Below are 15,760 nucleotides of genomic sequence, written 5' to 3'. Positions count from 1 at the left end.
TCAGCCCATGTTTTACATTTAATGTTAGAGCAATGCATTAGAGTAAATCCAGCATCAAAAGAAGCTTATTTTCTCCCCTGTAGTTTCCTTGCATGTATGTATTTACTAGATACACTGCCTCCTGTTTTGCATTTATTTTTTCCCCACTGCTTTTGCTCATCAAAAGTGCTCAGCAAATAAACAAGCATCCATCTCTCCTTCAAAGCCAAAAAGATTTCAGCAGCTAGAAATCCTTTATGAAAATTGTTTCACTTCATTTTTTCCTTCCTTTTCTAGAAAACTACCACAGCAGGTAGCTACAACGATGTGTGCTCTTACAGACAGGAAAATCTATCCATTGTAAATCAGTTGCCTTTATAGATCCTTTCCTTTGATGACCTGAAAAAAATGGATTTCCATAAACTGACTGTAGGACACTTAGCAGGTATTCATTACTCACATTTTATCACAAAGAAATCCAAAGCAATTAGGAGTTCATATGTCCTTACAACTACCTAGACATCTGCTTAATTTCAGGTTTGTTTATTTATTATTGCCAAGATTTTCACAATTGGTTTTTTACATTGTTTCTGATTTCTCTCATCTCAGAAATCAGTTTTATTCTATAAAGAACCAACACAAGATCATCAGTCAGGAGACAGACCAAATTCTCCTTCTCTGTAGTGCATATCAAACAGACCTATTTATAGGCTCATGATAATCCATTTCAATTTTCTTCACTGATAAAAGCTTCCTCTTCTGATGCACTGATGCAAGAAGACTCAGGTTCTGCAGTGAATTCCACAGCCTCTCAGCACACTTTTGTCCTTCTTTCATTGAGTTTAGTCTGCAAGCCTAAGGTTGTCTAATTAATTTATTGCCAGTTTATCTTAGAAGTTGTCTGTTTCTGGCAGAAACCACCAAAGTCTTCTCTGGATCCCTGCCAAGACAGGTAGATTTTTATTCCCTCTCCTACCCTGCAGTTATGTTCTGGACAATTCAGGGTGATAGAACCCAAAATACAGAGCCAGTCTCTAGCTCCCAGAGCTAAAGGAGAAGTAAAATTTTTCAATAAGTGTAGTAGCATGCCAGCAGCCAAAATGACTGCTAACCCCCCCGTCATGCTTATCTCCTCAGCCTACGAGCTGTGTTCATGAAGTAATGAATAAACCTCAGTTTCCCTCCCAAGAAGATCACGTTTGGGTAGCAGTAGTTTACACTATTTGAGGTGAGACAATACAAGTATTCTCCTCCAGGATATCAGAAATAGCAAATAGTTTCCAATGAACATATTCTTTTTTGTTTCTTCGCATTCCAAGTGAGTTCAAGCTTAATAGGAACTTTCAACTTGATCCCCTCAGAAACTGGATTCGCTTCTGCTGTTAACATCACCATTTTTTACATAGATTGAGCCAAGTGGAGGTTTGTAGGCTATTTTGATGAGGGAGATAAATCAGTGACGCAGTGAGGTATTTATTCAGTGCAATGCCTTTTATTTCCACATTACATGCATGAAGGTTTTGTTCCCCTAGAAAGAGGATGAATCCACACCAGAAAGAAACCATGTCTTTGCTTGTAGTTCCAAGTGTCCTTCCAAGACTTGTGCCCAAAGGGGGTCTCCCTCCCCTTTTCTTTCTTAAAATGTTTATATTGCTTCTCTGGCCTTATTTTCTTCATGGGATTTTGTAGTATTTTTCTAGGTTAATGCTTCTCCACACAGAAATATTTTATCTGAACCAACAGTTGAACCTCCTACACACTTCACTTAAATTATCAACTTCTTGTCCATGTTCCCTGTGCTGCATGTGTGGCTGGTATTGTTTCAGCTGTCAGTGGCGTGAGGGGTACATTTATTGTGAATAGAACATGAATATCAATAAGACTATCATCATCAGTGAAGTCTCATTCAGTGACCAGCATGACATAATAATGGAAGACTCAAAACAGTTGCCAGAGTTGCAGAGCATTTTGAACCCACAAAGTTAATAAAAACTACACTACTAGGTCAGGGTTGGCACAAAAGAGGTGGAAAAAACCCAAGATGCATGTTTTTGGAACAAACTCAAGATGGACTGAAATATGTCATCTAGTCTATTAGCATAACTTAAGTCCCATGATGGAAGCTTTATTGACTATTTTACTTCAAACCTGTAAGTAAATTATCATTCCTCAAAACATGCTTTCAATCAGAAGACAAATTTTGTAAAATCTGTGAACATCATCAGTATCTCAACTCCAGAACAGTGACTGAAAGCCTCAAACAAGAATACAGCATTACCTTGACTGAATTTTTAAAAGTCAAGTTGGCAAATCTGAAAGAGCCAAATGAAGATGCTGATGAGGTTGTTTTACCAGTTTAAAAGAAGCATCATCACTTAGGTGTATGCAATAAGATGCATTTTACTAGTGTCATCCTCAGCAATATGAAGATCCTCCAAACAGTGTGAGCTCCTTTTTTTAGGGGATGAAATATAAGGATGAGCAGAGGAGAGGGAAGAAATACTCCTGAAGAGAAAAAACAAGATGAGAAAAGGAATCTAGAGAATTGTTCATGACTCTCAACCCATCTGGAGACAGGAAAATCCACTGAAACAGCAGTGAAGCCATTCTCATAAGCTGCATGCTAATTGCCTTAATGCAAAGACAAAGGAGGGTCTTGGCTTCAATACAGCAAGAATTTCTCATCCACAAGGTGGGAGTTCAGAATTCTAATTTGTTTCTCAAGGACAAAATAGCCTATGCTTTGATTTGGCAATTTGAAAATATTTGCTTTCTGAACATTCACAAATCCACAGCAGGATATGACACCAGTGCACGCTAATTTTTTGTTTATATAAGCATTTATTCAAATAATTGTATTTAAATATTTAAATATTTAAATATTAATTACAATAATTTTACACTAGTGCACTGTTGTGATAGTAACTTGCAAGAAAAATCATTGCTATTAGCACACTGTGGGTTAACGTGGTGGCAGCCTCTTGGCAAAGCAAGCTCTGAATGATGGGACTTTAGAGGATGGAAAGGTAGAAAAGAAAGATTCAAAGAGTTCCAGAAGCTCATTTCCCTTGAGTGCTCGCACATGACCAGACTGTTATGTGGCCTGACCCTCAGAGCCTCCTCATACTCTCCCTGAGGTGTGGAATAAGAGATGGAATCAGTCTGAACTTTTCTCTCCCACAGGACCATTCATTAACTCTTTGCATCAGTGAATCACCAAATGTAAAGAACACTGGTACTTTCACAGTAATTAGGAATCTACCTGGAATGCTGCAGCTGGAAAATCCTCGATTTGTTACAATACGTTAGAAATAGTAAATAGCATGGTTTGGGCTATGCTTGGCTTTGGATCAGTGAATTCACACAGGACTTCAGATTAAAGGCAATACGGATGGGTAAGACAAATGGAGAATTTTTTAAACACTGAAGGAGATTTTTCTTCATTTGGTGTGACATGTTCTTCCTCTTTGTGCACTCTAGTTGTGTGAGCTTTCAAGATGAAGGCACTGGCTGTCACTATTACTGTTTCATATTATCCTTCTGCTCCTAACAGAAATGAATGGGATGCACATTAAAACCATTCCTCAACCTAGTTAGTTAGAAGCCGCTAGCTTGCTAGCAGTAACTGGTAGCTATGCAGATTGTTTTTGGTTTGTGGTTTGGTTTTGTTTTTTTTTTATTTAAAGTGTGTTTTATGTTCAGAAAAGATTCAAACCCTCACAATGACCATTCTTAAGCTTTTTACCATTATCTTCATATTTATGCAGACTCAAGATGACATAGCCAGTTCAAAAAACAGCTCCTGGCTACCAACACTGACCTAGCATGGAAAAATCAATATAATTACAAAAGCAATAAAGCATGGCAAGTAAGGAACCCAGCCTTTGTTCAATCTAAAGCAATTTAGATTAACAGAAATGTAACAGCCAAAATACTCCCTTCTCATAGATTGATCCTAGCAAAATTGAACCTACAATACATCAAATCACAATAATTACTGGGTGTGAGCCTAAGGTCTCTAGGGTTAACAAAATCACCTTCAAAACTCACAGTGCTGGCAGTGGGTTATAACGAAGGTTAAAATGATGGGAAAGCAGACAGAGTGAAGAGATGGATTATTCAGGCAGCCTTGCAACTTGAAAGTATCCGGAATCGCTTTGAGCATGCACCAGTACTTTCTAGATATAAAATATCAGAAAATCCCCAGTAATCAGTTCGCAAGTTATGAATACATGGGTGTGTTGGGAAAAAGCAGATTCTATTTTGAATGTTTTCTGAAAACAGGAAAGCAAGCAAACTACCCCTCCAAATCGCACGTGCTCCACTAAACTAAAGAATTAGAGGAAAGAATTGGAGAGGCATTCATTTAGACATGGAGAGGACCAAATGCACAGGAAAATGACTAACTAAACCTCAAAGTCAAACTTAACTAGCCAGGAGAGTTACTGGCTCTTTTACATAATCAATTAAATGATCAGAAAATAGAAATCTGTAAAAGAGTAACTTCTTGAAAGCATCATAACTTTGTATGTATTTTGTTAGTGAAGAAATAGTTCAAAGTGCCTTAAATATGAAGCCTCACTCTTTGTACCTCGTTAGAGAATTTGGCCACTGTGAACCAACTTTAAACCACAGCAGTGTTATGAGATATGTTGGATTCAGATGCAAACAATGAACCCGTGTTACTAACACATCTCCATCTCAGAAGAGCACAATATTGTTTGCCTTTATGAATACATGCACATTGAAATTATACATTCATAATGCCTCTCTCTGGGTCAGTGCAGTTTTATGATTTTAATCATGAGGAGAAGAATTAGTATGTTAAATGCTCAAAATAGCTCCATGCACACTGTAGAAAAATCACAAAATATGTAAATGAGTAAGACTAACTCTAAGAACTGTACCTTACCCCCCCATAAAACTACATTACATGGGTGTTTTAATTTGATTTCTTTCACTGGGATTAGACTGAGCACTATTTTACACAGATAAAAATACATAAAAATCATGACATAACTGAAAATAGAAACGAATAGGTAAGGAGAGTCATGATTCTTTTCCTCAAGAACTACATTATCCCTTCTACTTTATCAAATGCATTGAAAACATAGTTAACAACACTGATTTGCAATTTTTTTCCTAAACCTGAAAAGCAAGGAGATATTTTCTTTCATGTTGATAATAAATAACGCCTCCAAATTCTGCAAGTTCTGTGAGAAATAGAAATAAGGCTTTTAGAAAGAGAAAGTAAACTTCCATTACCAGATTTCAGGACTGATATTTCCCTTGCAAGGCAAGAAGCTGCAGAGAATTTGTTGAATTGCATAATAATGGCATCGACAAACTGTGAAAATGCAAAATTCCTAACTAAAATCCTAGATACCAATTGAAAATAATTTCTTCTTTCATGATAAGGAAGTCTGTAAGATGAGAACACATTCTGAAAATGTGCAATACATCTGTATAGACGGCAAATAAGTGAATACCTGCACAAGAACCAGAGGTATAATATCTGCAGCGAAGTTCTTGTATAGATACCAACCCTTACATATCACTTGGAACACAGTATATTTGGCAACAGACTCCAAATTTTTAAACTTAGTAACTTATATAAAAATATTTCTCCCACCTATATCTGAGAGAAAAAGTGAACAATTTCATACTCTTTTAAATCTGATCATTCTTTTCCCCAGTTTTTCAGAATATTAATTTTCATATTAATTTTGGAAGGACCTCCTGATGCCCTCAAACTGTTTTGTCTTTGCACCTCAGCTTGTTCTTTTGTATATCTCTAAATATGAGATTTTGCTTCATTTTTTACCACAGCTTCAACATCCTGGTAGAACAATGACAGCTAAGTAGCATAATTTTTTTAACACATTCCTCTGAAGGCTAAGAGTAACCCTATCAGAGATGGTGTCCTTACTGCATAGATCTATCATCATGTCAATCTATTGGATAGGGCAAATGTTTGGAAACATGTAAGCAAGCACCATAGATTATCTAATGAATCTTTTCCAAATAGAGCTGTGTTTTCATAATCAGTATACTTTCAATTATTGCTACTATTTATCAATCAGTCCACAGTCATCGTTCAAACCAGTACTTCCAGAACTTGTGGCAGTGTTTAGTCAGGCATCTATGTAAGTAACAGATACAGGTGCTCAGCAGTTCCGTGGCCCAGGCCAGTAATTTATTTACTTGAATATGGATTTAAAATGCTAAGATTTAGATCTAAAACTTCAAAAATGTAAGAAACATCAAGCAAATACTCAAATAATGGAGGGAGGGATGACAAGAATGTGTCCCTTTCCTAACTCTTTGAAACAGCTGGTCCTTACTGACTTCCACTGTGGTGCCAGTAAACAAGCCAAATCCAAGGGCATTCTTGATCTGCTGTCAATAGGTGGTGGATCGGTTCTCAGGTCTTTCTGCTTCACATTATGAGCTTTCCAAGTTCCTGTAGTACCAGTCAAAGGGAGTTTGACAATTGGATCACGGGTCTGTCTGTAAGGGCTAAAGTTTGATAAGCCTGAAATCCCTGTTCCAACATCAACAGCCCTATTTCAGAGAGTTCTATCACCTACAAGTGGATCTCCAAAAAGATGCCTGTGTGTTTGTCCTTACTCAAGTGTAACTCGAGCTGATGGTTCAACAGTCATTAGTACCAGATCTCAGCAGTACTGAATTACAAAGAACTACAAATTGCATCTCAATCAAGTGCAGACAAAGCATCTGTAGAACTACCCAGTGTGTCCAGTGTAGAGAACATGCCAAACTTCATGGTTTTGCACCAATTGTGGAAGAATGGAGAATACTTGATCTGATGTGGAGTGATGACAATGACACTTTGTTACTCATTAAAAATTTTTGAATAAAAGAACAAAGAGAATGACTTTATAGCAAGTCAGTGTGTTTTCCTTCATCTGTCTGCAGCATTTTGATTCAAGGATCAAGAAGTTGGAGGCTGGGGAATGTTGAAACATGGCCTGGATCAGAAGCTGATTCCTATTTTTGCATAAAACTGTTTAGTCAAGTGCACACTGGTGTTCTGAACAACTAAGATAGCCATCAGCCGTATGGTCACAGCACAATGCATCAGTGATTAGCAGTCATGCTGAAAATACAGTCAATACTTCCAACCAAAGGGCTATTCACAATGTGACTTAAGCAGCATTTTCCATCAAGTCAAAGACAACTCTTTTCATTCAGAGATAAAATAATTAATGTAATTCCAATGACTCACTGGCAATGTACATGCTGGTTATCTTATAGACAAATGTTGCTAATAAGTAGCAGGAACAGTTTTTGAATGACCACTTAAGAAATGGCTATTATGAGGCATTTTTAATCTTACTGCCCCCCCCCCCCCCCCCCCCCCGCCCCTTTCTCAATAGAGGAAACAAACATACTGAATACTTAGGTAACTACAGATCTCAGACTTTATGTCATACGGAGTCTACACAGTTAACATGACCTCTAAACAGACAGAACTGACACAAGAAATACTTAAAAGAGCTAAGCTGTAATTTTGAAATGTTTACTCTCAGGTAGAATAGTAAAAACAAAGCTAAATACCCTTAAAAGGCTCCCTCGAGGGTTTCTAATGAAATTATAATGAGAATCTTAATAGTGAAACAATGTACATTAAATACATGTTTCAATACTTTAAATGAGTGTAACTGGGATAATTTTAACCATAATGTTTTCTGTTATGGATACTGCTTGTTTCCACTTCCTATTTCTCTCACTTCAAATAAAAAAATTATTTGTTGCTTCACTTTCAGGATCTTATTGATGGCTGAAACAATGCAATGATTATTCTGGTAGGTCTTAGAATTTATTTTCCTGTATTTTCTGGGTTTCCTCAAAATTTCAATTATTACCTATGCCTATGACAATGCTGTCCTTTTTACCAGTATTTAATGTAATTTATATACCAAAGCAACAGTTCCTAGTTCAAGTATTTTAAAGCTTTGCCAACCTCTTTTTTTTTTTTTTTTTAAATTACAAGAACACGGTCTTGTAAATATAGAGACCAGGCTTCTGAACAAGGCAAAGGAATTGTGCAAGCTTTTTCCTGTCTATGGGACTATTCTCAGTTAACTTCATGAGTGCATTCCATCTCAGCTATGGAGAGATAGAGAAAACATACTTTTCTTCCCTTTACATAACTTTCAACCTCTTTAACTCAATTTAAATATTTATTTTATAAGTCCAGTGGAACAATGTCTGGATGCCTCTAACTAATTTACTAGGAAAATCATCCCCAACTGAATGCCCCGGTGTTCACAAATACCTGTAAAACACATCTTTTCATGTCTGTTTGTACAACTTCTTGTTGCACTTTTGAAAGGGAGGAGTTCTTTGCTCCTCAGATTCAGATTAAAGCAAGATCAATCAACAATTCTTGTTGTCTTTTTTTTTTTTTTTTTTTTTTTTAAAGATACCGTCTTTGGGATTTGAGGACATCTGAGGATTTCAAGTAATACCAATAATATTTACTGTCTTCCTGTACAGCTGTAAAAGAGAATACTACATACAAGTGAGGGATGAGTGAGCAAAGGACTTTGACAGTGTTTCATAGCAGAAAACACAGAATTCAAGGAGAGAGAACCTTTATGGAATGGAAAAGGTTAAAAAAGTTTAAGAGTGCATTACTTCCCTGTTCATAAGCACCAACACAGCATCTATAAATAAGTTCAAATAGAAATTAAAACAAGTTTCATGCTAAGATACCAGAAATTGCGATTTATTTTCTCAAGGACTTTATACTCACAATCTCATCTCCTGGCAACCAATATCCTTCTTGTTCAATACCAGCTTTTGACCCTTTACACCCCACCGTCAGGGTTTCAACAATAAGACCATCCTTGACTGCTAAACTCAGCTGACGTGTGGTTTCTTTTGGATGCATACCATGGACTCGAGACATATACCTGCACACAAAGCACAGAAGTCTTTAAGTGTTAGTGTTAAACTATAAAAAGTGACAGCAAAAAAAAATACTTTTTCAAATGATTTAAAATAATACACAGCCTATGTTTTAGGTTGTTTTTAAACCCTCAAAATTTATACAATTTACTCCTTTGCTACAAATCACCTTTTCTTCCCCTTGAAGTTATCATGTACACACCTAGACAAGCAGTAGCACAGTAATTTTCTACCAGAAAAAATTATTACACTCCAAAACTAACAGACACACTGGGCTTGTCTCTGCTAAACTTCCACATCCGTTTGTGCCCCTAAAGAGACTTCTTTAATTTAATTAAAACTTGCATTTCCGTAGTATCTCGTATAGCATATATACTATAGAATGATTCTGGAGATGTACCAATGCATCTATGTGATGCTCTTGAGTACAACACATGTATAAAAAATAGAAGTTTATGCATCACATACGAAAACTCAACAGCTAGTTATAGACTAAGTGTTTTTTCTCCTTTTCTTGAGATAACCACAATGATCCCACTATGATGAAGTGCACTGGTGTGAACAAAACATATACAATCTACACTGTGTATATACATGAGAATCAGTTGTGTAATATTGACTTTTACCCAGTATAATTTACTTCTAGACCAACATCACATATTAACTTGCAGTAAACAACATAAAATGATCTTCCCTCAAATAAAGATGACCTCCCTGTTTTAAGATCATTACACTTCAGATCTTTTTTAGCAGAATTCCAAGAACGTATCTATAAGCCACTGCACATGGAGAAGTGACGAGAGCTGCAATCACATGCAATCATCAGATAAGTGAACTGACCTGGAACCAATTTTTTTGTGGACATATTTTTCTAGTTACAGCTCTCTTACAGTTAGAAGGCTAGCAGAATTTCTCTCCCTTTTGGTTTCTCAAGGTACTCTGTTCTACCTGTCTCCTAGGAGAGAAATATGTAATTTACCTGCTTTAAGACAAAGCTGTCAGCTATAGTATCCTCTTTTTCATGCTTCATAATGAATTCCAGCAACCATGATTCTTTTGTGACTGTCACCACAAGTATCTTCACAAAAATTATAATTATTATCAGGAGCGAACTTGAGGGAAAGTTTTTTTAAAGCAGTAGCATTACATGAAAGAAAAAAGCTACATCAGTTCGTATTTTTTGGGTTTTGGGGGTTTTTTGGTAACATGGCTGACAGGAAATTTTAATGCCTTAGAAGTTATAAACTTGCAATAAGGGATGAAGACCACTCTAGTGGCCAACCCTCCGATCAACCCTCCTCTTTGAAGGCATACGCCTTTCAAACTTATTATTTTGGATGCATAAAGGTCTTTTCCAATTGTGTCTACTCTCAAGCTTTTGCTGAAACTGGTTCGTGCTAATCTAATCTTTTTGTTTTGTTCTAAAGGAAACTAAATGCATATAATCATACAGCAAATTTCTGATGGAGTAGAAGTATATATTTGTGTAGAAAATTATACAATAATGAGAGCAACACAGGACATTTATAAATTTCTGCCTGGTATCAGAGGCATTTACATAAATGCAGCATGTTTGCAGGATCCTTGGGGGCTGGGGGGTGGAGGTTAGGGTAAAATCTCCTAGAGACAGATGCTGCCATTCACTGTGTTTTACAATGCCTACCACAACACAGTCCAAGTCTGGTTGATTTCTGCATGCTACCACTGCACAAAAAGTAAGTGATAATTAAATTAATAGAGAAAGAACAAAATTCTGTGGAATTCTGTGATCCAAGCTAATATGAATCTTATGCTGGCTAGAAAAAAGGATTGAGGGCCAAGCACATTACTTCAGTTCTCTGCCACACTGGGTGGATGCTCATGTTCTCAACCTGATCCTTTCTGGCTTCTGCAGAACCAAAATCCAACGTGCGGGCATGTTCAAGTGGCATTAAACACTTAATTGAGTTTTCTGAGTTCTCCAGATTCCAAGGTGGTCTTGAACAGGCAGAGACTCAGATTTATTACTTCACTTTCAAACAGAGTGCAAGTGAACACCATTAGTTTGCTGAGGCATAAAGTGCTGAAGCTTTTAAACTGCCTGAAATAGAGAAAACAACTTATATGTTTATATACTCACGTTACATGTATTTCATGTGTGTGTGCACATGTGTATATATTCATGCAAACAAAACTAGCTTTTTAAAGTACATTATCTTTGTCAACACATCCTAACTTTACTGGTGTTTCAGCAGATTTCCATTTTAACTCTGTACTAACAACCTCCCTATCAAGAGCCACAGCACTCATGTCTTCTGCAGTTTCTTCCAGTCTTTAATAGGTCTCAAAACACACAGCACAGGTACTATCATCCTTCCCATTCTACTGATGGAACAAATCAGGCACTGAGCAAGGAAGTGATTTCCCTGCAGTTATACACTAAACTGCTGTAGGTCTAAGAACCAAGTATTAACCCAGTGCCATAATCTTCAGTACACCCTACTGAAGAAACCATGTATTTTGCATTGCATCATCCATAGTTACAATCCAACTCCTGACCGTAAGCTACATATTTTGTGATTATTTCTCACTCACATCTCTGAACAGAACAGATATATAATACAAACCAAAAAGCCTTAAACCAACTCTAATCAGCTAAGAGATTTAACCTGCCTATTTCAACTGTGGCAGGGTGTGCACTAGTGAAAAGGAGCACACAGCTCAGAATTGCCCGTTTCTCAAATCCAATCTGTGTTCTCAACCAGAGTGAAAGTACTGCTACCATCTAAACTATCTCCTCATTTCCTCCAGCTGTAAACTGGGAGTAATAACTCCCCAGTGGCTTTTTGAAAAATACTTTAGTTAATGTTCAGACTGTGCAGTCTGGAGATGCACAAGTGCTATGTTTTCCATTTTTAAAATAAGATGCTATCAGCTTTCATAGGAAAGCACACAAATGTAGAGAGAATGCTTTTACTTCAAAGAGTAGAATTGCTCTAGAAAAGTGCCCCCTCCCCCAAAATTTTTAATTATATTAAAACCTGTAAAGTGTAGGTGGCTAGATATTCGCAAAGACTATAGAACACTGGCAGGGTCCGGATGAAATCCGATCTTGTTTCTTTTCAGTTAGAAGGATGGCAGCTAAACTAAGAAGCAATTAAGGCACAGGATTAGAACCAGAAAAGATAGTTAAAGTTCTTTAATAATGAAATATGAAAAACTGTCATAACATGTGAAAGATGTCAGAAGCACAAAATAAGTTAAACTCCACCCTACAGACAGAAAGCATGATGTTTGGATTCTTAACTACCTCATCAGACTCATTACTGGACTGGGGAAAAACAATATTGAAATGTCTTTCTGCAGACGTGACGCGAGTAATCCAGGGAGCGCAAGCCTTTTCCTGGCACTGCATGGACTGAAGCATCTGGCACCAAGAAGTTAAAAAACAAGTAAGAGAGCTAAAGCAATCCCTGATTGCTGTTTTCAACAAAAGCTGATTAGCCTTACCTTGGAGACAGGGAGCTGAAGCAATATGGGTTTGTTATGCCTTTGCCCAGTCCTTCCTATCGACAGACTGGGAAGTGTAATACAATCCCTATACTGCTATTATGTAGCCAGCCACGAGCAGTAAAGCAAATACACTCAGATGGGTGAGAATAAGACATGGAGACAAAGTAAAATCCCCTAAATCAGCAAACCCGTCTGTATCAGATAGGGGGTTGAAACAACCATTTCAAAATACAATTTAACTGTGCTAATCCCTTCTACATAAAATAAGTGTCTGTCTGATGAAAAGAGGAGGTTTGGCTTGATAATCTGCACGTTAAATTCCAAATCTCACGAAATGAGGCTGCCTGTCTGCAGGATACAGAAGCAACTGAACTGCTTCTCAGTATTAGAGCATTTATAGGTCAGTATTTTCTCCATTTAGAAACTGGCAGCGCAAGCCTCCTTGACATTAGCATAGAAGAATCTAGCAAATCTAGCAAAATTAAACTTTTTGTAATCAACTTCTAAGAGCCTAATAAAGCATGTTTTCAATTATTGCCACACCACTTTGAAAGCAAAGGATAAGAATCTTTAGCATCTAGGTTGCTCATTCCCACCCTTAAAACAAATCTCAGGATTGTCACACCACCAAAGTATATGTAAATGTTCTGACCTTCAGAAACAAGATCCTGCCAATAGAATCAGGTAAATAAATACACATGTGCATATAGCTAATATATGTGCACACCTGTCTGAAAGCAAAAGAAAAAAATTAAACGAGAACAATAGAGGATAACCATGAATAGATCTGTAGATTGTGTATGTGTGTGCATACTCATCTGTATTTAGTACACAAAATACCAACCAGAAAAATGCAAAACAACAATGTTAAACTTATTTGGCACTTCAGATGAGAAGTAGTCAGATCTTTTCAAATTTAGCAGTGATAAAATACCTCTATTTTCTTCTGTTTATATACCTTACTCTTGTTACACATCCTAAAACCCTGACCACCTTTCAGACACCATGGGGACAGCCCAACGGGTCAGCGCTGCTGGAGGTGAGGACTTGAGCAGTTTTCACAGGCCTCATGGCACCTGCTGCACACCCCACCTGAGTCATGTTGCAATGACAGGGGAGGAATGATATGCAGGGAAACCTGGTACATGGCCTTCCAGAGTCTCTCTCCTTCACAGCAACAAAGTGCAGAAGCTCCTGTAACTTATGCCAGCACCAAGTGACAATTTGATCTTGCCACCTCTCTTTGCTAAACAAAACTGGACCACAGGAGTACCAGAATCCACATCTAAACCGTTTGCCTGCCCTATATACAGGAGACATTATAGAAGCACTATAGTCTGTCAGTTCACATAGTCAGTCTGTTAACACCTAAAACTTCAAAAACATTTTCTCAAACTAGCCAGTGTTCAGCATATCTTTCTATTTAAAACCTACATCTAATAAATGTGCTTCACAACATACCTTGAAACTCAAGAAAAGGGTTTGTTTTGATCTAAGGGGTGTGAAGGAAGCAGACTCTAAAGCTGCGATCACCATGGGAGCAAAACAGATACAAAAGTAGCTGGCACTTGCAGGGATCAGATGATGGACTTTTCGCCTACAGCTGTCACACAGCTGACAACTCCTGCTTGGTGCTGTACCAAGACAACACAAAGCCAAACCCTGTCCCAAAGCTCTTAATATTTATGGCCACAAAATAATGTACATAAATAACTAACTCTGCTCCTAGAGAGTCCTCAAAGTCAACTGTGGTCTACTGAGATGCAGCAAGTGGTTTACATGGGCGCAGCTGTGTTGTGGCCCAAAAAACAAAGCTGGCTGAGGAAGGAAGTGAATAAGATTACTTAAGGTGGAAAGCTGACACAGGTATTTACAAAAACAAAAATAAAATCTCAGTTTTTCTGGACTTATAAGGAATGGCATTTTCAGCTACCTGAACTCATCAGATGGAAAATACTGAAAAAAATATACAGCAAGCATCTCTGTAAAAGACTAAAGTAAAATACATATAGGAAATACCTGCCTCACATAGTGTGACAACTGTAGGTAGATGCTAATTTTAGTGACAAACACTGCAGTCATTGTCTGATCAATTATCTCTGTCTATGCTGGATGTCTCCGCCCTCCACGATATGAAGGGAAGTAACAATCTGCTGGCAACAGCGGCTCGTCCAGGGAGAAACAGAGGTCTTAAGATTTCCTTACATGCAGAGCCCATCTCACAGTTGAGATCTGATAAAATACAGCACATCCCATTTAACTCAACTGAAAGGCTGCCATTAATTTTAAATGTTACCTACAGGTATATAAAAATGTCCTAGATTCAGGGACAGACCTTAAGGAATAATACATAAAATGGAAGGAAAGCAGCCAAAAATCTATTCTGAGTTTTATATTGTGTTCCTACCTCTGGTGAGGAATGCCTTTTGCTTTAGATTCAGGGTATGACAGCAGTTTTATAGAAGGCCGACACACTTTTAAGACTTTCTAATTTGCAAAGAATAGGTCACTTGGTCATACTGAAAATATAAATGGAAGAGATGGCTATGAATTTTTATATATATATATATATTTTTTTTTAACAAATACAGCTACATAGCGTAAGAACTTAAAATACACAGGCTCAAATCTTGGGAATCCAATAATTATCCTTGTGGAGAGCCAGGTGAAGATTTGTAGTCAGTCGTATCTCAAGGTCTCAATTCCAAAGCACAGGTTGCCTGTTCTCACCAGATACAGCACTGTGGTACAAATCAACTTTCACAAAATATGGGCTAAACATTATGTGTATTTGTATTTCAAAGCAATATATTTGAAATATATATTCCCTACTTGCCAGAAACAGAGCTGGTCTGAGAGCTGAAAACAATGTAGACACACAGAGACTAAGTAGAACTTTTTACAGTGGGGACGTACTAGCATGCTTGTTTTCTAGGATACTTTTTGATATGTTTACATTTTCTCAAGTTTCGATTATGGATTAAATTCACTAAGATAAAGACAACCAAAGCGTAACGTTCTCCCTCTGTCCTTATACTTCACAAAGAGAGATGCATGTATATGAACAGGCTGCAGTTGATCTCCACAGCAATCCACATACCATCAGCACAGACCACGCAAGCATTGACAGAGCTGCTGTTTATGCTATGTAACACTGATTATACACTCTGTATTTTGTGCAGTCCAAAATTCCAAGTGTGGGACACAGAGAAACTGAATTACAGAGAAATGATGAATTTTCTTTTTTCTCTGACATCTGCAACATTCATTTTGAAGACACACACACTATCTAAGTAGGAAATGTTTTTAAAATGTGTTTCTCCTTCATAGTCTAGAAATCCAGCTTTTGCAT

The 15,760-nt window shown here is 37.3% G+C and overlaps 1 protein-coding gene across 8 annotated transcripts in view; it reads right to left on the bottom strand.

Moving 5' to 3' along the window:
• The window catches only part of ZMYND11 (zinc finger MYND-type containing 11), a 107,822-nt gene that overhangs the window by 35,825 nt on the left and 56,237 nt on the right, over nt 1-15,760 (bottom strand). For all 8 annotated transcript variants that reach the window (XM_080385845.1, XM_080385849.1, XM_080385851.1 and 5 more), the window contains exon 3: nt 8,762-8,921. In XM_080385845.1, coding sequence (XP_080241971.1) covers nt 8,762-8,921 — 160 coding nt within the window. The remainder of the gene's footprint in view (nt 1-8,761; nt 8,922-15,760) is intronic.

The sequence above is a fragment of the Falco punctatus genome (assembly GCF_963210335.1).
Source record: "Falco punctatus genome assembly, chromosome: 4".
Classification (NCBI taxonomy): domain Eukaryota; kingdom Metazoa; phylum Chordata; class Aves; order Falconiformes; family Falconidae; genus Falco; species Falco punctatus.
Note: the sequence above shows the minus strand (reverse complement) of the source record. Positions and strands in the feature narration are given on the sequence as shown.